Below are 22,154 nucleotides of genomic sequence, written 5' to 3'. Positions count from 1 at the left end.
GCTGCTAAGTTGCTTCAGTCGTGTCCGACTCTGTGCGACCCCATAGACAGCAGCTCACCAGGCTCCCCTGTCCCTGGGATTCTCCGGACAAGAACACTGGAGTGGGTTGCCATTTCCTTCTCCAATGCATGAAAGTGAAAAGTGAAAGTGAAGTCGCTCAGTCGAGTCTGACTCTTCGCGACCCCATGGACTACAGCCCACCAGGCTCCTCCATCCATGGGATTTTCCAGGCAAGAGTACTGGAGTGGGGTGCCATCGCCTTCTCCATCCTGGCTTATTAGGTACCCAATAAATTTGTCTGAATCAAATTCAAATCTTACTCCTCTTTGTATCATCCTCCAAATTTATATATTTATTCCTTCTCTCTTGAGCTCTAATTACACATCTGCTTGGACCAGTACTTGCTTCCTTATACTCCTCCCCCATCACCTTTTTACCTTGTCTTGGCTATAACTAGAATCCCCTTATGGGGTGAGTGGTGTCTAATTCTCTCAGCTTTTAAACCTTTACCTTTCTTAGATTGCCCTGTTTCTCTTCTTCAGTTCAGTTCAGTTCAGTTCAGTCGCTCAGTCGTGTCTGACTCTTTGCGACCCCGTGAATCACAGCACGCCAGGCCTCTCTGTCCATCACCAACTCCCGGAGTTCATTCAGACTCACGTCCATCGAGTCAGTGATGCCATCCAGCCATCTCATCCTCTGTCGTCCCCTTCTCCTGCTGCCCCCAATCCCTCCCAGCATCAGAGTCTTTTCCAATGAGTCAACTTTTCGCATGAGGTGGCCAAAGTACTGGAGTTTCAGCTTCAGCATCATTCCCTCCAAAGAAATCCCAGGGCTGACCTCCTTCAGAATGGTCAGCAGATCTGTGGATTGTCTGTTTGTAATGCCCCTCACACCTCTCCACCATTACTCCCTGGTCTGTGTACCACCATCCTGGTGTGTCTTCCTCTCATAGTTGGATGACTAACATGTTTTCAGTTTACGCTCTCTGCCTCTCCTGGTTAAGCCTTTACTTGTCTATGTGCTGTTGCCATTTTTGTCTTCCTGAAATGCCTCTTTGAACGTATCTTTCTGCTTAGATAGAACTGTACCCTGCACACAGGATTACTTCTAGTAGCCTGATCCCTTTGCTTTTATATTCAGTCTTCCCTTGTTTGGCTTTCATTCTGTGGTGGTGTCTTTCCCTTTAGCTTCACAGTCTAGCTGATTGTCTCCTCCCAGTCTCTTCTGCCTCATTTGGTTTAATGATACATGGGTTTTCCTTATCCCTGTCCTTTATTACCAACTGGGCTCTGAGTTATAGATTGTCATATTCCTTTTGGGATATGTTCCTAAAATTTGTGCTGATATAATGAACTGTTATCCATACCTCATCTTTAAAACTTTCTTTTTTCGCTTAGGTGCTGTGTGTGTGTGTGTGTGTGTTTAGGTGGGGGAAACGGAGCCTGTCAGAGAAAGGTTACCACTTTTTTCTTTCACTTGCCATTTGCAGCACAGTTAATTCCTTCTTTAGGTGGGGGAAACAGGGAGTCTGTCAGAGATAGGTTACTCTCATAGCTCAGTTGGTAAAGAGTCCGCCTGCAATGCAGGAGACCCCGGTTGATTTCTGGGTTGGATTCCTGGGTTGGGACGATCCACTGGAGAAGGAATAGGCTACCCACTCCAGTATTCTTGGGCTTTCCTTCTGGCTCAGCTGGTAAAGAATCCGCCTGCAATGCGGGAGACCTGGGTTCAATCCCTGGGTTGGGAAGATCCCCTGGAGAAGGGAAGTGCTACCCACTCCAGTATTCCAGCCTGGAGAATTCCATGGAGTCACAAGAGTCAGACATGACTGAGTGACTTTCACTTTACTAATTCCTTCTTAAACAATCTTATTCATAACTGTGTAATCTTTCCATCTTTTCCTCCCCAGTTTCCACTTATACTGTCATAATTCTGCTTCCTTTCTGTTCTTTTAAGTTTCCCCTAAATAGAAATTTGAAAGTGTTTGATCACTAGATTCCATTATATTCACTCAAACTGCAGTATTGATGAGATTTGATCCCTGGATTGAGAAGATCCCCTGGAGGAGGGCATGGCAACCCACTCCAGTATTTGTGCCTGGAGAATCCCATGGACAGAGGAGCCTGGCAGGCTATGGTCCATAAGGTCACAGAGAGTTGGACATGACTGAAGTGACTTAGCACACACGCAGGATTTACCTTACACAGATTAGCCTATGTATTTCCTAATGGAATGTTAGATTTGGGGGGATTCTGTGGGTTTTAAGGTAGAACTAGAAGTTCCCTGAAAGATATCTTAGGCATTATTCAACTTTTTGTTGGGGCAGTTTGTTTTATTAACTTCTTTGTTAGTCTACCATCTATTATTGTAAGAAGACTTGGCTTTTCAGGAGAAGGTTCAGTTTGATATTTAACATTCAAAAAGGCTGGGTTAGTGTGACTTCAGAAGAGCATAAAAGAGAAAACAGAATTTTTCTTCTATCCCTGCTTATGCTATTGAAATGTGACTTTAACATTTATTAATAATGTTTTGAAAGAGCTTCTCATGGAGGTTTTTTGCAAAAGAAAATAATTCCATGATTTAACTTCCATGATTTTGGTTTTCATAAGAACTAATTAAATCACATTTAAGGAGTGATAATAGATATGTTATTCCCAATGGTGAACCTTAGGGTAGCTTTAATGTGTTAGGTGGCCCAGCATGACAGGCACACAGGATTTGCTCAGAAGCCAGTTTTCACGTGAGGCATTGTCTTACGTATCTGGGCTATCAAATACATTTTCTCTTCTCCTTAGAAGAAAACTCAGAGGTGAGCAATCCCTGGTGCACATGAATATACCAAAGATACAAAATATGGACTCCATGCTGAGTAGGTCCTTTGGGAGTTAGAAGAAATGTTTATTTTCCTTAGATAGTTTATGCATCATTAGGCAGTAGCCAGGCTTCTCCAGAATCCACTGAGGAATGTGAGAGAAGCTGTGAGGACTGGCGAAAGGGGAGGCAGGCAAGGAGAATGAGCACAAGAGAGAAAGAGAGTAGATGCTGGTGGGAAGTGATGGGGGAAAGAAAGTGAAGGGGGAAAGAAAAGGCTGCCTTATTTCTTGTAAGATGTGCATTATTTTCACCTCATAACATCCCTGAAATTGGGATGTGTCTAATAACCGTTGGCGTCTGAATATCGCTTTTCACTAGGTGGCAGTTTTGATGTTGTTGTCATAGCACGTGCACGAAATCTGCCTTTGCTGTTTTATTGCTGTCATTTCTCTCATTTACACCCTCTGGGGAGATCAAGCAAGGACCAGTAGCAAAACTTGCAGGATGGGTGTCAGTGGTTTGAACTATAATCCAGGAGTAATATTGGAACATTCTTCAAACCTGCAGTATTGATGGCAGAAAAATGATATTATGAAGAAAAAACTAAGTGATGAGAAAACATGGTGTGACAGTTTAATTTACAACTTTCTTTTCCTTCAAGGTTCATAAAATAATGGTAGATTGACTTTGTATATTTGATGAAGTAGCCCAGCTGTGTATTTAAAAATCCTGATCCTGATGTAAAAAAATTTCATGATTATTTCAACAGTAATGACTACAGTTTCCCTTTGCTGAATATGTACTATGCCAGGCACTGAGTTAAGTGTTTATCTCATTTACTTCTCAGGACTGATATTTATTATACAAAATAGAAATAAATGGAGGTTTAGGTGTGTTAGATCCAGAATTTGAACCCTAGTTCATTAGACCTCAGATCTAGTGTTTTTGTGTGTTACAATACATATATTAGTATTAATATTCCTGTGTAGGTTAGCCTTATTGTATATTTCTAGCCAGTTTTCTTGTTCTGCCACCTATGTTCCAGCAAACTGAGCTGTAATATTTCCCCATCCTGGTAGATAAAGTCTCTGATTTTATGTCTTTCCGGGAATAGCATTTATGCCTAAGATACAGCTACTTCATGCCTTTTGTCTTCCTCCATTCCCTTCCCCAAAGGTCATCCCCTGAATTTCTTTAACATCCTGTTCACCCTAAGGGTATCTGCCGTTCTCCATGGTGTATTGCAGAGAGGGATGGGCACTTTTAGTTGATTATTAACTTGTAATTCTTTACAGTTAAGGTCTGGGCCTGATTTATCTTTTAGCCACTTAGCATCTAGTTTAGTGGCTTGTCCTTTTTAGCTATGCTTAGTAAACATGTGTTGGATAAGTAAGAGTATAAATCTGAGGTTAAGTGTACCATGTTATTTGTGCCTTAGTTGACCCGGAAAGCATTGTAGAAAGGGAGCACAGAGGACCAGGTTTAACTACCCCACAATCTGTAACCTCTAAAGACTTAAGTTACTGAATGTAGCCTTTTTGAATTTTTCTCTATTACTTTGGTAAGTTTAGCAATAGTATTAAAGAGTGTTGTGGATGACTGTGAACACAATCAGCTGATTGAATTGAGGATGGGTGTTCTCAGTGTTTCTAAATTCATTTTATTTAGTGAAAGGTGAAGGGAGTGTGAAAAATGGAACTAACTTTTTAATGAGAGATTTAAAATTAAACCTTTTGGGTACTAGAAAACCTAATCATACTCTAATTTTCAAAGGTATTGCAAGTTCACTTGGGGCTCATGTTGCATATGCTAGCATATGCAAATCAAAAATTGTTAGTTTATTTTTATATACATAATGAAAAAATTATTTCATAATGGAAGACTTTTGTGAGGATAGAGAATAAATCTATTGCTGTATCGCAAGCACTCTAATACTTTCATTTCAGTTTATGAGCCAATATGTTACTTTTAAATACATATTTTACAGAAAAGATGACAAGAGAAAATTGCTCTGTTACATGGATATCATAAACAGTTTCACCCACAGTATAACAGTTTTCACTTAGAAATATAAATGCTAAGTATTTAGAAAGTGAATATGTGAAATAGAGTTGGGCATATTCTTAGAGTGTTAAATGGAGAGTGCAGAATACCAAGCAGTGCTGTGTTAAACCTCAGTCATGGCCAGAAGTTGGGGAGACTATATATATGCAGAGAAAAAAAATTTAAGGAAGTAAGTATACCAAATGTTAATGCAGTGATGTGGGTAAGTATATTTTATAATTAGAACATTCGTATCTAGAAAAAAATGTTTTAAAAGTAGTACATTATTCCATCATTTCTTAGATAATTACGTTCTTGTGATAAATGTGGCAAAAATGTCCTAATGATAATTTAAAAGGCTTTGGATTAAGTCTGCTATAATAAATGTAAATTTTATACAATAGTAGCAAACACTTAGTCCTTTCATACCTCAAGAGTGACTGAGCTCAACAGAGAGAAGAGTGAGTTAAAGTAGATTAAGAAGCTTAAGAAGCATGGGAATTTGCTGTGTGACTCAGGGAACTCAAACAGATGCTCTGTGACAATCTAGAAGGTTGGGATGGGGAGGGAGATGGGAGGGAGATTCCGGAGAGAGGGGACATGGGTGTACCTATGGCTGAGTCTTGTTGATGTTTGACAGAAAACTACAAAATTCTGTAAAGCAATTATCCTTCAATTAAAAAATGAAGTGGCAAAAAAGAAAAGTTGAAAGAAAATCACCAGGCCCTACACTAATGTATTTGCACGTGTGTATTAAAATGCAGTTACGTGAATGCAAAAAAAAAAAAAGTTGGTGAGCTATGTTAAATGGTATACAAAAGTCAGTTTGAAAATGAACACATTGGATTATCCTTGGTTTCTGAAATTGTGTGGTCTTATTTTTTGATAACATGTAATGATTTGAATGTTTTGGAGAAGTCTAGGAGATATGGAAGGTATTAATAGTAGATCTTGAAGGGGAGAGCATTTCTTTGCAGGAGGCTTAGTGGGCAGTGTGTGCAGTCCTTAGGAACATAGGTTCTGGAGCTGGGCTGCTAGGGTTCAGTTCCTGACTTTGTTTCTTCCTATCTTTGTAAATAAACATCTAATTTATATAAGTTACATCTAATTTCCTTTCACGTATTCTCTTATCTGTTAAATGAAAATTATGGAATTTACCTTATATGACTTTTGAGGTTTGAATGATTTTCAATTTATAGGTGCTCGATAGTGGTTGGCATAGTGAAGTTTCAATAAATGTTAGTGGTATTATTCTTCTTATCAGAGGAATATTATTATCTGCTTTAGCAGTTGCTTTTGTAGAAAGAAACTATTCACATTCTTAAAATAGCTGTATTCTTTCAAGAAAGTCATGTGTCTAAAAGTCTGCCTCTGTGGGTAACTTTTTAAGATCACACATGCACTTTTGTCTTTTCATCAGTAGCAGCACAGCCCACAGTCTACACTTCCTATAGGGGGTTTTTAGCATGACACAGTAACAGAGGTTCATAATAATAACTAAGTCATTAAGAAAAGCTTATGCTATATTTAGGTCTTCATGAGCCAGTGATATTTGGTTCAGGAATGCACTCATTCAAAATGAAATCACTTTAAATGCAGACCAGTATTTTATAGTGGATTGTGAATAAAAGGTCTTATTGGGACTTTATCTTAAAAAAACTAAAAATTTGGAAAATCATTAAGTTATAATTGTAAACATGCATTAATCTTATAATAAAGACTGAATTGAATGTAGACCTAATCTTTCTCATAAAATAATTTAGTCACATAATATGACATCCTTCATGCTTGACATTTGTGATACTAATATTAAGAGCATTTTTATTGTTGTGAAAATACTCATAAAAATATGTATCAATTTCCCCAGGGACTTCTGTTAATCTGCTGATAGTGAAGTTATTGTTTCTGAACAGAGAATAGATTTCCTTACTGATGACTGTAACAGTGGTGGACTTCCCAGGCTCACTGTCACCATCAGCGCAAACCACTGGAGTGCCAGTCAAGTTGCTATGGACATGGACTTGCCTTTAGGTTGACCTAGCACTTGTTTCAGTTGGATACCTACCTAGGAATGGAATTGCTGGGTCATAGGGATCCATGTTTAGCATTAGTAGATGTTGTCAGTCTCCCAAAGTGGTTGGGCTAGTTTATGTTTCTGTTGGGCTAACAGAATGTGTAAGAGTTGTTTTGATTATCATGAACATCTGCTTTTTTTTTTTTTTTTTTAATTCTAGCCATTCTGGTGGATGTAGAGTGATACTTCACTTTTTTTTTTTAATTTTTAAAAAAATTTCTTTGATAACTAATGCTGTTGAACCCATTTTATCATCTAATGGCAGTTTTGATACCTTTTGTGAAAGTTCCTGATCAGGCCTTTTATTCACTAGTGAATTTTTATGATCAGTTTTGCTCCTTTTTTAACTTTGTAAGTTGAAACTTATAAAACAAGTACTTGGATTACTTGTGGCACACACCAGCTATACAGTTTGGAAAGTTACAAAACATTTTTAAAAAGAATTCTGTTAAACGTTTAAAGTTTTTAATCATTCCACATTTAAAGAGGTGAGTGCAAAGTTTGTCCTTTCCCCTTTCCCAGTAGTAGAAATTCATGTGTGAATAGCATATTTCAGTTTATAAAACATTTATTACATGTGTGTTTAATTGTGTTTTTAGTACTTTAGGCACACATTATTTTATTACTTCAATATTTTAATGACTTAGGAACCATCATCCCTATTTTATAGAAAAATCAATGGAGTTAGAAAGAGTGATACCTCATCATGGTCATATATCTAGTAAAGGATAGAATCTGATTCTCTTCTGTTTTCATTATGATACTTAAAAAACTAAAATAGTGCATTTTTGTGTTATAAAATATTTATACACAGAAAAATAGAAAAAATAATATACTGATGATTTGTCAAATTTTCTTCTAATGTAGTTTTAAAAGAAACACAGCTAAAGCTTTTCCATTCTTTCTTCAGCATTCTTTCCTTCTTTCCCTGAAAGTAATCGATATTCAGTATCCTGAGATTGGTATGTGTCATTTTCATGCATACTTTTATTCTCTCTGTGCATGTCTGTAAAGAACTATTTTTTTTTTGCTTTAAATTTTATGCTGTTGCTCTTATAAAGGTATTTTATGTTTTTATGAATTGCTGTTTTATTTATTTATTTATTTTCGTTTCATACATGATATTTTACATGTTTCAATGCCATTCTCCCAAATCTTCCCACCCTCTCCCTCTCCCACAGAGTCCATAAGACTGTTCTATATATCAGTGTCCCTTTGGCTGTCTCGTACACAGGGTTATTGTTACCATCTTTCTAAATTCCATATATATGCGTTAGTATACTGTATTGGTGTTTTTCTTTCTGGCTTACTTCACTCTGTATAATAGGCTCCAGTTTCATCCACCTCATTAGAACTGATTCAAATGTATTTTTTTTAATGGCTGAGTAATACTCCATTGTGTATATGTACCACAGTTTTCTTATCCATTCATCTGCTGATGGACATCTAGGTTGCTTCCATGTCCTGGCTATTATAAACAGTGCTGCGATGAACATTGGGGTACACGTGTCTCTTTCCCTTAGGTTTCCTCAGTGTGTATGCCCAGCAGTGGGATTGCTGGATCATAAGGCAGTTCTATTTCCAGTTTTTTAAGGAATCTCCACACTGTTCTTCATAGTGGCTGTACTAGTTTGCATTCCCACCAACAGTGTAAGAGGGTTCCCTTTTCTCCACACCCTCTCCAGCATTTATTATTTGTAGACTTTTGGATCGCAGCCATTCTGACTGGTGTGAAATGGTACCTCATAGTGGTTTTGATTTGCATTTCTCTGATAATGAGTGATGTTGAGCATCTTTTCATGTGTTTGTTAGCCATCTGTATGTCTTCTTTGGAGAACTGTCTATTTAGTTCTTTGGCCCATGAATTGCTGTTTTAAAACTCTCTACTCATTCATTTAATAAACAAGCACTGTCCTTAGGTTCAAGGTTATATGATGATGGATAAGACAAGGCTACCTGTCTACTAACATTTTTGTGAGGAAGACTTGTAGTTAATAAGTAAAATCAATATCATTGTTATGAATGCCATGAGAGAAAATTGAGCAGGATCAAGGGATAGAGAATGATGTGGGAATTGGATGTATGCTATTTTAGATAAAATAGCCAGGGACCTCCTTTTCAGGAGGTGACAACTGAGCAGCTAAATTAATTGAGAGAGAAAGCCATGTTAAAAATCTGGGAGAGGAGATTTCCATAGGAGGGAACATCAAGTGCAAAGGCCTTGAGGTAGAAATGACTTTGGAGTATTTGAGAAATGAAAAGCCTTCAGGTGTGGTTAAGTACAAAGTTAGCTAAGAGAAGGCTAAGAAATTAGATTGGAGGAGAAGCCAAAGGCTCAATTGTGTAGGTCCCATAAAGCAATGTTAAAGAATTTGGATATTGAGTGTAATGGGAAACAGCTGGATGATTTTTGAGCTGAAAGATGACATGGTTTGATATACTGTTTTTAGCATTTTTTTTTTTTTGGCTGTGCCTTTGCAACATGTGGGATCTTAGTTCCTTGACCAGGGATCAAATTAATACCCACTACGTTGGAAGCCCGGAGTCTTAAGCACTAGATTGCCAGGGAAGTACAGCTTGATACACTTTTAAGATTACTGTTTAAGATTCCAGATTACTGGAATTCTGTGTATTAGAAAACAGTATGAAAGTTCTGTAGAGATATGGAAAGATCTTGATGATAACATTGTTTATACATTTTTCTGTGCCTTTTTTCAATATACCGCTATTTATGTAAAAAAGGTTATGATTATTTATATATCTGTATTTGTGTAAAATTTCTCTGGAAAGACATAAAAGACAAATAAAAGAGGGATTCCCTGTGAGAAGGGGAACTGAAGATGGGAGAAAAATAAGAAGGAAGCTGACCACTCTATACTTAACATGACAGGAAAATACTTAAAAATTGTAACAGAAATCGTACACGTCTTCAGTATTCAGTCAGCCAAATTTTCACAAAGTGACTCTCGCATAAAATCACTAAGAGGGAAATGAAGAGCTTTGCCAGTATGGCAGAAACCCTCAAGTTTCCTTCTGGTCAGTGCCCACAGCCTTCCTTTTAAAGGGTAGCCACCATCCTGAGCTCGCATAGCATGAATTGGTTTCACCTGTTTGTTTTTTGGTTTTGTACTGGCACTCTTAACTCCATTCTGTTCTATAGTAGATAATAGGTTATCAGCTAGTTGTGTTTTAGCATTATGCCTCTGTTAACATATTATTGACCCCAGGGATTTTTATAGAAACTAATACCTGTAGCCAGCGATTTGTTATGTAAGTGAATATTGAAACACTCTGGTCACTAATATTCGGGTAGCAAAAGAAGTATTACTACGTCTCTGGTCTATACGTTGTTAAAAGGTTAAAACAATACAGAAGCATATGGAACAAATCATGCAGGACCCCCTTTCTATTGCTTATCTCCCATTCCATGCTTCTCCCTAGAGGTAACTGCAGTTGGTAATTTAGTGTGTAGCCTTTTAGTCCTTGTTCTGGGTTTATATACACAAATAACTTTCCCCCTTTTTTTTTGTTAGTAAATAATATGGTTAGTATTTAATAGTAGAGATGCTAGATTAGTAGTTAACATTTATTAAGCATGCTCTAGTGGTTAACTACTAATCTAGTATCAGGTTTTCAAGCTCCTCTGCTTTTGTCTCCCTCTTCTTTAACATATCATTGCTTTGTACATGCTGTCTCTCATATACATGCACTACTCTAGATTGCCAGGAGAAATATCAGTAACCTCAGATATGCAGATAACACCATCCTTATGGCGTAAAGTGAAGAGGGACTAAAGAGCCTCTTGATGGAGGTGAAAGAGGAGAGTGAAAAAGCTGGCTTAAAACTCAGTATTCAAAAAACTAAGATCATGGTATCTGGTCCCATCAGTTCAGTTCAATTCAGTCACTCAGTTGTGTCCGACTCTTTGCGACCTCATGGACTGTAGCATGCCAGACTTCCCTGTTCATCACCAACTCGCAGAGCTTGCTCAAACTTATATCCATTGAGTTGGTGAGGCCATCCAACCGTCTCGTCCCCTGTCATCCCCTTCTGTCATCCCTTTCTGATCCCATCACATCATGGCAAATAGATGGGGGAACAGTGGAAACAGTGACAGACTATTTTCCTGAGCTCCCAAATCACTGTGGATGGTGACTGCAGCCATGAAATTAAAAGACGCTTGCTCCTTGGAAGAAAAGCAATGACCAACCTAGACAGCGTATTAAAAAGCAGAGACATTTCTTTGCCTACAAAGGTCCGTATACTCAAAGCTATGGTTTTTCCAGTAGTCATGTATGGATGTGAGAATTTGACCATAAAGAATGCTGAGCCTCGAAGAATTGTTGCTTGGTGTTGGAGAAGACTCTTGAGAGTCCCTTGGACTGCAGGGAGATCATATCAGTCAATCCAAAGGAAACCAACCTTGAATATTCATTGGAAGGACTGATGCTGAAGTTGACGCTCCAATACTTCGGCCACCTGATGCGAAGAGCCGGCTCATTGGAAAAGACCCTGATGCTGGGAAAGATGGAAGGCAGGAGGAGAAGGGGATGGCAGAGGTTGAGATGGTTGGATGGCATCTCCGACTTAATGGGCATGAGTTTGAGCAAACTCCAGGAGATGGTGAAGGACAGGGAAGCCTTGCGTGCTGCAATCCATGAGGTCACAAAGAGTCGGATATGATTGAGTGACTGAACAACAACACTCTGTCTAGCCTCTGTTATATTCTAGTATTATGGAATTAAGGTCTTAGTCAGCTGGGCCTGTCTGCTCTTTATCCTGGGAAATGCCCTATTCATACCTGCCCATGTATTTTTTTATGTCCCCCTTTCCTTTGAAATTTCCCTTCTCATCTCAGACAACCAAATCATGCCTGTACTTTCGGACCCAGATGGCTTTTATCCTGTATCCTTAATACTGCTACAACTGAAGACTTTTTATACAGTTTAACTCATAACACTATACACTCTGTGACCTGTTTCTGAAGCGTGCTTTTGTTTTCTTGTTATATTTCCCTGGTTCAGTGTAGGCAGTTTTGTTTTCCTGGTGAAAATTATCCTATGAAGTGTTGGGAAAGACATACTGCCTAGGCTTGGGCATATCCATTCATACGTAAGAAGTATACCTTCACTTCCCTGCACCCTTCCTCATATGGTTCCAGCACGCAGTCTGTAGAGCCACTGCTGAGCATGTCTCTCACTTCCCAGTGACAGCAAATTACTTGGTGGAATTTGAATTTAGTGAAATGAGGTGTGCGTTTTTCTCTGCACTCTGTGTGGTCTGGCCTTGCAAGTAGGGAGGAGTCAACATAATTGAAGATTGTGCAGTTCCTAGTGACAGGTGCCAAGAGGTTATGATACACATTTCTTGGGTGTGGTGTACAGTGAATAAATGCTTGCAGCTCTTGGCCCTTTTTTGATCAGTGAAGCACTTTTTAATTAATATTTTTATTTCTAGAGGAAGAACTGTAGTTTTCCATAGCTCTACAACCCTTTTCTCCTAAAGAGGAGTCAGTGCTCCTTTTTTTCTCCTTTTCTGGATCAGCACGTAGAACAGTGCCTGGCACTTTAATAGGCTCTTAGTAGGCAGCAGGCATATGTTGAAAGAATAAATCAGTTGGCTCTTAAGATGAAACTATTTGATCCTGTTTTTTTTTTTTTTTTTAAGTACCATTATGACTATTCATAGTACATGGCACGTAATGTTGTTGAATTTAATTCTATTTTATTTTGTTTACTCAGACTGTAAGTATCTGCAGTGTGGGAGACCCGGGTTTGATCCCCAGCTTGGGAAGATCCCCTGGAGATGGAAATGGCCACCCACTCCAGTATTCTTGCCTGGGAAATCCCATGGACAGAGGAGCCTGGTGGGCTATAGTTCATGGGGTCACGAAGAGTCGGACATGACTGAGCAACTAACACTTTCACATTATTGGACTTACTTCTTTTATTTTTTGGCTGTGCTGGGTCTTTGCTGCTGCGTGGGCTTTTCTCTAGTTGTGGTGCACGGGCCTCTCACTGTGGTGGCTTCTCTTGTTGTGGAGCACAGGCTCTAGGGCACGCAGGCTCAGTAGCCGGAACTTCCGGGCTCTACAGGTTCAATGGTTGCATCACACGGGCTTAGTTGCTCTGTGGCATGTGGGATCTTCCCGGATCAGGGAACAAACCTGTGTCTCCTGCATTGGCAGGCGATTCTTTACCTGTTAGTCACCAGGGAAGCCCTACTGGAGTTTTAACTGAGCACATATAGTCTTTTCTGGGAAGATCACCCCAATCCAGAATAAAGTTAATGCTAGAATATTCTATTATTTGTCCAAGACAGAGTTGCAGCATTATTTAGGTCTAAGAAAGGAAGCATCTTTTGTTACTGACATCTTTTTTCCAAGCATTACTCCTGCTATTTCATTAATAACTAATCGTATGGTTGACTGTAGTAACCATAGGAGATTGTACCCACTCTTATCAGTGGAATGCCACTCCATATCACTTCTTCAGGGTATACAGTGGTGTTCTGCCTGGAGCAGGTTCATTAACTTAACATACTTAAAATATCAGAGAAGGCAATAGGAATTATGAAATGATAAACTATTTTGGGGGGGATTAAACCTTGGGTTTATTCTTTTTAAATCTAGCTTTCTTCATTTTAAACGTAGATACTTCCCATTTTTCTGCCAGTTGTTATGATTTATTTGAGGGCTTGGTATGTCTTAGGACAACTTCTAATACAATTTGCATCTAATAATGTGACTTGAATAGTACTTTGACTTTTGTGCAAACCTTACAAGTCTGTGAAACATTTTAAAGAAAGTAATGACGCTAGGGAAGCACTAGGTTTCTCTTAAGACCTGTGTTCAAATCAGGGTACTATTATGCTCAAAACTGACACAGCTTATACCATGGATTTCAGTGAAGAAAACTACTTCGTAAACTTGGCTTCTGATGGAAGGAAGTAAAGGTCTAGGGGCTGTTTTTTGTGGGGTGATAATGTGTAAAAGTAGAGCACCCTACTTTGCTTTTGACATTGCCAATGAGATTCATATTATGAAGAAGGAAGTGAGTGGTCACAGGACTTAAGAGAAAATTTTTCTATCTAGACTTAGGTTTTTTGTTTTACTTGGTAAGGCTTTTCTGCTCTTATTGAAAGTAACATACTTTTCAAATTATATTGATTTAAATGTATGTAATTTGTATTCATTTAAACTAGGGATCTTATCCTTTTCACCTTTTCTCTTTCAGGGCTTGAACCAATGAAAGAAGCTTCTGGCACTTACGAAGATAAATGTCACTCCTTCCTTTTAAATAGCAACTTTTGCTTAGGGCCTGTATATGACTTTCCACCTGTGATCTGTATGTTCAGTAGACACTGACTTTGAGTTGCAGAAAGGTTTCTGAAGATTTAAATCAAATGACGTCAATGGCCAGCTTGTTTTCTTTTACTAGTCCAGCAGTAAAACGATTGTTGGGCTGGAAGCAAGGTGATGAAGAGGAGAAATGGGCAGAAAAGGCAGTCGATGCTTTGGTGAAAAAACTAAAAAAGAAAAAAGGTGCCATGGAGGAACTGGAGAAAGCCTTGAGCAGTCCAGGCCAGCCCAGCAAATGTGTCACTATCCCCAGATCTTTAGATGGACGCCTGCAGGTTTCTCACAGGAAAGGCTTACCCCACGTTATATACTGTCGTGTTTGGCGCTGGCCTGATCTGCAGAGTCATCATGAGCTAAAGCCATTGGATATTTGTGAATTTCCTTTTGGATCTAAGCAAAAAGAAGTTTGTATCAACCCATACCACTATAAGAGAGTGGAGAGTCCAGGTAGGTTTTAATTCCCCTGGGAAGAATTATAAAAACTTCTGCCTCCTGATTTGCATTTGACTGAATTTAGTAATTAACAGGTTACTTTAGTTTTATGCTTCCTTCTTAAAGTTTTTAATCTTGGGAGGAATACTGGACCAACCTCAAATAAAAGTTAAGAAAGAATTTCTGTCCTGACCTCAGCCACGTGACCCCACCTCCAATGTACCTTGTTTAGTTAGGAATCTCCATCTGTATTATCTCTACATTACCGTTCTTCCTGTTCTCTGTTGACACCCACTCTTGTTAGTCTTTCTTTTCTACCTTTTGACTTGTCAAATTCACTAATGACTGTCTTCTTAAAAACAGAGGGATCAATCATTCTCAGTCCTCATCTTATTTGCCCTGTCAGCATTGTTTGATACAGTTGCTCTCCTTTCCTCCCACTCAAACCTTTTTCATATTGGCTTCTGAAGCACAGCACTCTTATAATTCTCCTACCTCACTACCTGTTTTTGCTTAGTCTCTTTGTTGGTTATTTTCCTGTTTTCACAGGACTCAGTCCCTTGACTTTTTCTCCATCTATATTTTTCCTGTAGGTACTCTCATGTTATCACATGTCTTAAAACCATCTATAAATTCATGCTCACATTTTGAACTCCAGAGTCAGCTTCTCCTGACTCTAGCCAGTTGCCTACATAACATCTCCACCCGAATGTCTAATAAACATACCAGATTTAATGTCAAAATAGAACTTTGGATTTGTTTTTCCCACTAAATCATTTTTTCCTCCAGTTTTCCCTGTTGAAGTCAACGGCAGTATCATTCACATAATTGCTCCCTAGAAGTCATCTTTTCTTTCTCTCTGAAGTTCTGTGCTTAAGCTATGAGGAAATGCTGTTTGCTATACCTTCAAAATGTACTTTGATCATATCATCTCTCACCATCTCTAACACCACTACTCTAGTACAGACCATCATCATCTTTTACCTTTAAGTAGTCTCCTAATTGGTCTCTGCCTCTTCTCTTTCCCCCAGCCCATTCTGTTTCCTGTTATAGCAGCCAGAGTGAGTGTTAGGAAGTATATATCAAACCATGTCACTCCCTGCCCAGACATTTAAAGGCTTTCTGTCACACTTAGAACAGATTTCTACAAGGGTCTACATGACCTATCCTCAAGCTTCCTCTGTTCCCTGGACTTGTCGTACATGCTCTTTCCCCTACTTAGAGTACTCTCCCCCAAGCATCTTTTCATGTCACATTTTTTTATTTCATTCTGTCCTTGCTTAAATGCCTCATCACTGCTTGACTGATAGGTATTCATTTTGTTTATTGACTGATGTGAGAAGGACCTTCCTCTGTCTCGTTCTGTGCTGCATTCCCAGTGCCTAGAATAGTTTTATTACCTGGAACTTAGGAGTGAGTGCTCAGTAAATATTTTTTTTGTATTGAATGAATTATATAAGCTGAGATACTAGTTGGGTACATTACTTACCTATTGCTACATAACAAAGTACCATAAGCTAAGGGGCTAACACACATTAATTATCTCACAGTTTCTGTCAAGTCAGGAGTCCAGGCATGGCTTTACTTGGATCCTTTGCAAGGCTGTAAACTAGGTATTGGTCAGTCTTGGGTCTCCATTGGAGACTCAACTGAGAAAGGTTCTGCTTCCAAGCTCATGTGATTATTATCAGGATTCAGTTCCTTGCAAGCTGTTGGATTCTGGCTGGTTGTTGACTCCTTCATTTGCTTACCACATGACCATCTCTATAGGTAGCTCACATTCATGGCTGCTTATTTCTTCAAAGCCAGTAAGAAAGGGTTTTCTTGCTAGAAGAGGCATTGTGTTCTGGTGGAATGTTAGTATATATATATTCTGTTACTTTTGCCATATTCTGTTGCTCAGGAGCAAGTCACAGATAATATACTCAGATGGAAGGGATTACACAGGGTAAATACCCAGAGGCAGGAATCATGATAGCCACCTTAGTCTGCTGGCCACACTAGATTTCATATGAAGATAGTATATGCCGATATGGTTTAAAAAGAAAAAAAACTGTAGCAATAACATTAGATGTGGAGAATAGCAAAAAAAAAATAAAATAGGAGTAATGGTGCTGTCAGGGAAAGTTTATTTTAAGGGCTTTAGAGCTGCCAGTTGGTATTTGAGGTGATTCTCAACGTCTTATTGAATCCAAGGAGAGCTGTAGCCAGAGAAATTGATGAGGAAAGGCAAGTATGAGGATTTAAAAGAGAAGTATAGTCTGAAAATCCCAGGCTTGATATTTGCTAGAAGTTGTTGGCAAGAAAGGGAATTTAGTATATTCCCTCATAACCAGGGTGTGTCTGATAGTCAATAGAAATGTCTTATTTTTGTTATCTGTTTTCCTCAGCTGTGATTCATTCTGTAGAAAAGATTGGGGCTTAGGCCTGGTATGCTTAAGCAAGTTAAACAGCTGTGACATGGGATGGATCACTTCATAATACCAGTATTAATAAAGTCATAGTAATTAACATCATTGAGCACTTAAGGACTAGATACCCTTCATGAATCACTGCCTTGTCATGGCTAAGGGGCTTGCATAACTCAATGAAGCTATGAACCATGCTGTGCAAGGCCACCCGAAACAGATTATAGTGAAGAGTTCTGACAAAACGTGGTCCACTGGAGGAGGAAATGGCAGCCCACTCCAGTATTCTTGCTGTGAGAACTCCATGAACAGTATGAAAATGCAAAAAGATACGACACAGAAAGATGAGCCCCCTTCATCAGAAGGTGTCCAGTATGCTACTAAGAAAGTGTTAGTGTTAGTGTTGCTCAGTTGTGTCCAACTCCTTGCGACCCCATGGATGGTAGCCCTTCAGGCCCCTCCATCCATGGAATTCTCCAGGCAAGGGTACTGGAGTGGATAGCCATTCCCTTCTCCAGGGGATCTTCCCAACCCCAAGGATCAAACCTGGGTCTCCTGCATTGCAGGCAGATTCTTTACCATCTAAGCCACCAGGGAAGCAAAAATGCTGCTGAGAAAGTAGTGGTAGTGATTTAGTCACTAAGTTGTATCTAACTCTTGCAATCCCTTGGACTTTAGCCTGCCAGGCTCTGTCCATGGGATTTCCCAGGCAAGAATATTGGAATAGGTTGCCATTTCCTTCTCCAGGGGATCTTCCTGACCCAGAGGTCAAACCCATTTCTTCTGCATGGCAGGCGGATTCTTTACCACTGAGCTACCAGAGTCACAGAGGGCAATTATTAATAGCTACAGAAAGAAGGAAACAGCTGGGCCAAAGCAGAAATAATGCTCAGTTGTGGATGTATCTGGTGGTGAAAGTAAAGTCGGATGCTGCAAAGAACAGTATTCCATGGGAACCTGGACTGTTAGGTCCATGAATCAAGGTAAATCGGACATGGTCAAGCAGGAGATGGCAAGAGTTAACATTGACATCTTAGGAATCAGTGAACTAAAATGGACAGGAATGGGAAAATTTAATTCAAATGACCATACATCTACTACTTTGGGCAAGAATCCCTTAGAAGAAATGGAGTAGCCTTCACAGTCCTCAAGTCTGATATGCAGTACTTGGGTGCAACCTCAAAAATGATAGAATGATCTTGATTTGTTTCCAAGGCAAACCGTTCAGCATTACAGTAATCCAAGTCTGTGCCCCAACCACTGATGCTGAAGAAGCTGAAGTTGACTGGTGCTATGAAGACCTACAGCATCTTCTAGAACTAACCAAAAAAGATGTCCTTTTCATCACAGGGGATTGGAATGCAAAAGTAGGAAGTCAAGAGATACCTGAAATAACAGGCGAGTTTGGCCTTAGAGTACAAAATGAAGCAGGGCAAAGGCTAACAGTTTTGTCAACAGAACATGCTGGTCATAGCAAACGCCCTTTTCCAGCAACCCAAGAGACGACTCTACACATATACATCACCAGATGGTCAATACTGAAATCAGGTTGATTATATTCTTTATAGTTGAAGATGAAGAAACTCTATACAGTCAGCTAAAATAAGGCCTGGAACTGATTGTGGTTCAGATCATGAACTTCTTATTGAAAAATGTAGGCTTAAATTGAAGAAAATAGAGAAAACCACTAGGCTATTCAGGTATGACCTGGATCAGATCCCTCATGATTATTCAGTGAAAGTGATGAATAGATGTAAGGGATTAAATCTGATAGACAGAATGCCTGCAGAACTATGGATGGAAGTTTGTAACATTGTATAGGAGGCAGTGACCAAAACCATTTCAAAGAAAAAATGCAAAAGGCAAAGTGGTTTTCTGAGGAGGCTTTACAAATAACTGAGTAAAGAAGAAAAGCGAAAGGCAAGGGAGAAAGGGAAAGATACACCCAACTGAATGCAGAGTTCCAGAGAATAGCAAAGAGAGATAGAAGGCCTTCTTAAATGAACAATGCCAAGAAATAGAGGATGACAGTAGAATGAGAAAGACTAGAGATCTCTTCAAGAAAATTGGAGCTATCAAGGGAACATTTTGTGCAAGGATGTGCATGATAAAGGACAGAAACAGTAAGGACCTAACAGAAGCAGAAGAGATTAAGAAGAGGTGGTAAAAATACATGAAGAACTATACAAAAAAGGTCTTAATGACCCGGATAACCACGATGGTGAGATCATTCACCTAGAGCCAGACATCCTGGAGTGTGAAGCTGAGTGGGCATTAGGAACCATGAACAAAACGATTGGAGGTGATGGAGTTCCAGCTGAGCTGTTTAAAATCCTGAAAGATAATGCTGGTGAAGTGCTGCACTCAGTGTGCCAGCACATTTGGAAAACTCAGCAGTGGGACAGGACTGGAAAAGCTCAGTTTTCATTCGAGTCCCAAAGACACTGCCAAGGAATGTTCTGATGACTAGACTATTTTCACATGTTAGTAAGTTTATGCTCAAAATCCATTAAGTTAGGCTTCAGTAGTATGTGAACAGAGAACTTCACATGTACAAGCTGGGTTTCAAAGAACCAGAGAGCAAATTGCCAACATTTGTTGAATCATGGAGAGAGCAAGGGAATTCCAGAAAAAGATTTACTTCGGCTTTATTGACTGTGCTAAAGCCTTTGACTGTGTGGATCACAACAAACTTGACAATTTTAAAGAGATGGGAGTACCAGAACACCATACCTGTCTCCTTAAAAACCTATATGCAGGTCAAGAACAGTTAGAACCAGATATGCAACAATGAACTGGTTCCAAATTGGGAAAGGAGTATGACAAGGCTGTATATTATCACCCTGCTTATTTAACTTCTCTGCAGAGTACATCATGTGAAATGCCAGCTGAATGAATCACTAACTAGAATCAAGATTGCTGGGAGAAATATCAACACTTCAGATATGCAGATACTATCATTCTAATGGCAGAAAGCAAAGAGGAACTAACGAGCCTGTTGATGAGGGTGAAAGAAGAGAGTAAAAAGCTGGCTTAAAACTCACCATTAAAAAAAACCTAAGATCATGGCATCTGGTCCCATCACTTCATGGCCAGTAGAAGGAGAAAAAATGGAAACAGTGACAAATTTATTTTCCTGGGTTCCATAATCACCACAAATGATGACTGTAGCCATGAAATTAAAAGATGCTTGCTCCTTGGGAGGAAAGCTATGACCAACCTAGACAGCATATTAAAAAGCAGAGACATCACTTTGCCTACAAAGGTCCATATAGTCAAAACTATGGTTTTTTAGTAGTCGTGTATGGATGTGAAAGTTGGACCATAAATAAGGCTGAATGCCAAAGAATTGATGTTTTGAAACTGTGGTGCTGGAGAAGACCCTTGAGAGTCCCTTGGACTGCAAGGAGATCAAACCAGTCAATCCTAAAGGAAATCAACCCTGAATATTCATTGAAAGGACTGAAGCCGAAGCTCCAATACTTTGGCTCCTTGCTGCAAAGAGCTGACTCATTTGAAAAGACCCTGATGCTGGGAAGGATTGAAGGCAGAAGGAGAAGAGGGTAGCAGAAGATGAGATGGTTAGATAGCATCACCAGCTCAATGGACTTGAATTAGAGCAAACTCTGGGAGATAGTGGAGAGCAGAGGAGCCTGGCATACTGAGGTCCATAGTGTCGCAAAACTTCAGAGATGACTTAGTGACTGAACAATGACAAGGACTAGACACTTTAGTAATCCTATGAGGTTATTCCTTCATGGGGTTTGAAAATGGTATGAACATTTTATTATACTCTTAAGTTTACCAGTAAGTTACAGATAAGGAAACCAAAAATTAATAGAAAAGTAGCTTATAAAAGGGGCTTCCCTGATGGCTCAGTGGTAAAGAATCTACTTGCCAATTCAGGAAACATAGGTTCAATCCCTGGGTTGGGAAGAACCCCTGGGGAGGGAAATGGCAACCCACAAAAGTATTTTTGCCTAGGAAATTCCATGAACAGAGGAGCCTGACAGGCTGTATAGTCCATGGGGTTGCAGAAGGAGTCAGACACAATGTAGGGACTAAAAAACAACAACTTACAAAAGATCATGTAGTTAATATGTAGTGGAGCCAGCAAGTATTGCAAAGTTGGAAAAAAAAGAGTAGAAAACAGTTGGAAAGTGATAAAAGCAAAATAGAGAGCCAGGCTAGGTGATTCAGTATTTAATAGTGTTGTCCAGTGGTTAAGATTACTTTCTTGAACCAGATTCTCTGGATTTGGATACTGACTTCACCAGTACTATCAAAATGACCATAGAGAAATTAATTAACCTGTCTGTGACTTTGTTTCCTTATCTGTAAAATGGGAATAATAGTACTTACCTCAGGTTAGTTATGAGAATTAGATGAGTTAATGTATGAAAAGTGCTTAGATAAAACATTAACTGGCTCAGAATAAGTTTCATATTAAATATTCTTATAAAATAATAATTCTTAAAACATTGGAGATAATGGGAAAGAGAAATTATGAAAGAAATACTATTAGAACAATTCCCAGAACTGAAAATTAAATGGGCCCAATGACTGAGTAACCAGAAAAGGAGACAGAAAAAAGACCCATATGTGAAATTTTAGCATATCATGGATAAGAAGATATTGAGAGCTCCCAGAGTAAAAAAGATAGGGCACATAGAAAAGACTGGAAATGAGAATACTGGATTTTTCAATGCAATTTTGGATTCTAGAAAAAAATAAAGCAGTACCCCGCACATTCAGAGAGAAAAAGGTTATTCTGGAATTTGTCTGTAGATAAACATAAGACAGGTTACTTTCATATAAGCAAGGACTCAAAATTTATCTTCCTTACATCCTTCCTTAGTAAACTAATAGAGAATGAGGTCCAGGAAATGGGATCCAACTGGAGAGAAAAGAAGAGGAAGTCTAAAGACCTTGACTTTGTAGGGGACTTAAATAGCAAACGATGGAGGATCCAGGGGAGAAAATTGAATCAATAGATTCTTTATTTGTGGCACCTGGAAAATAG

At 39.0% G+C, this 22,154-nt stretch overlaps 1 protein-coding gene across 2 annotated transcripts in view; it reads left to right on the top strand.

Moving 5' to 3' along the window:
- The window catches only part of SMAD5 (SMAD family member 5), a 62,621-nt gene that overhangs the window by 14,436 nt on the left and 26,031 nt on the right, over positions 1-22,154 (top strand). For both annotated transcript variants that reach the window (XM_006078291.4, XM_044947628.2), the window contains exon 2: positions 14,167-14,738. In XM_006078291.4, the coding sequence (XP_006078353.1) occupies positions 14,336-14,738 (403 nt within the window). In that variant the 5' untranslated portion in view covers positions 14,167-14,335. The remainder of the gene's footprint in view (positions 1-14,166; positions 14,739-22,154) is intronic.

The sequence above is a fragment of the Bubalus bubalis genome, chromosome 9, assembly GCF_019923935.1.
Source record: "Bubalus bubalis isolate 160015118507 breed Murrah chromosome 9, NDDB_SH_1, whole genome shotgun sequence".
Classification (NCBI taxonomy): domain Eukaryota; kingdom Metazoa; phylum Chordata; class Mammalia; order Artiodactyla; family Bovidae; genus Bubalus; species Bubalus bubalis.
The sequence above is the reverse complement of the archived record's forward strand: the minus strand, read 5'-3'. Positions and strand labels throughout refer to the sequence as shown.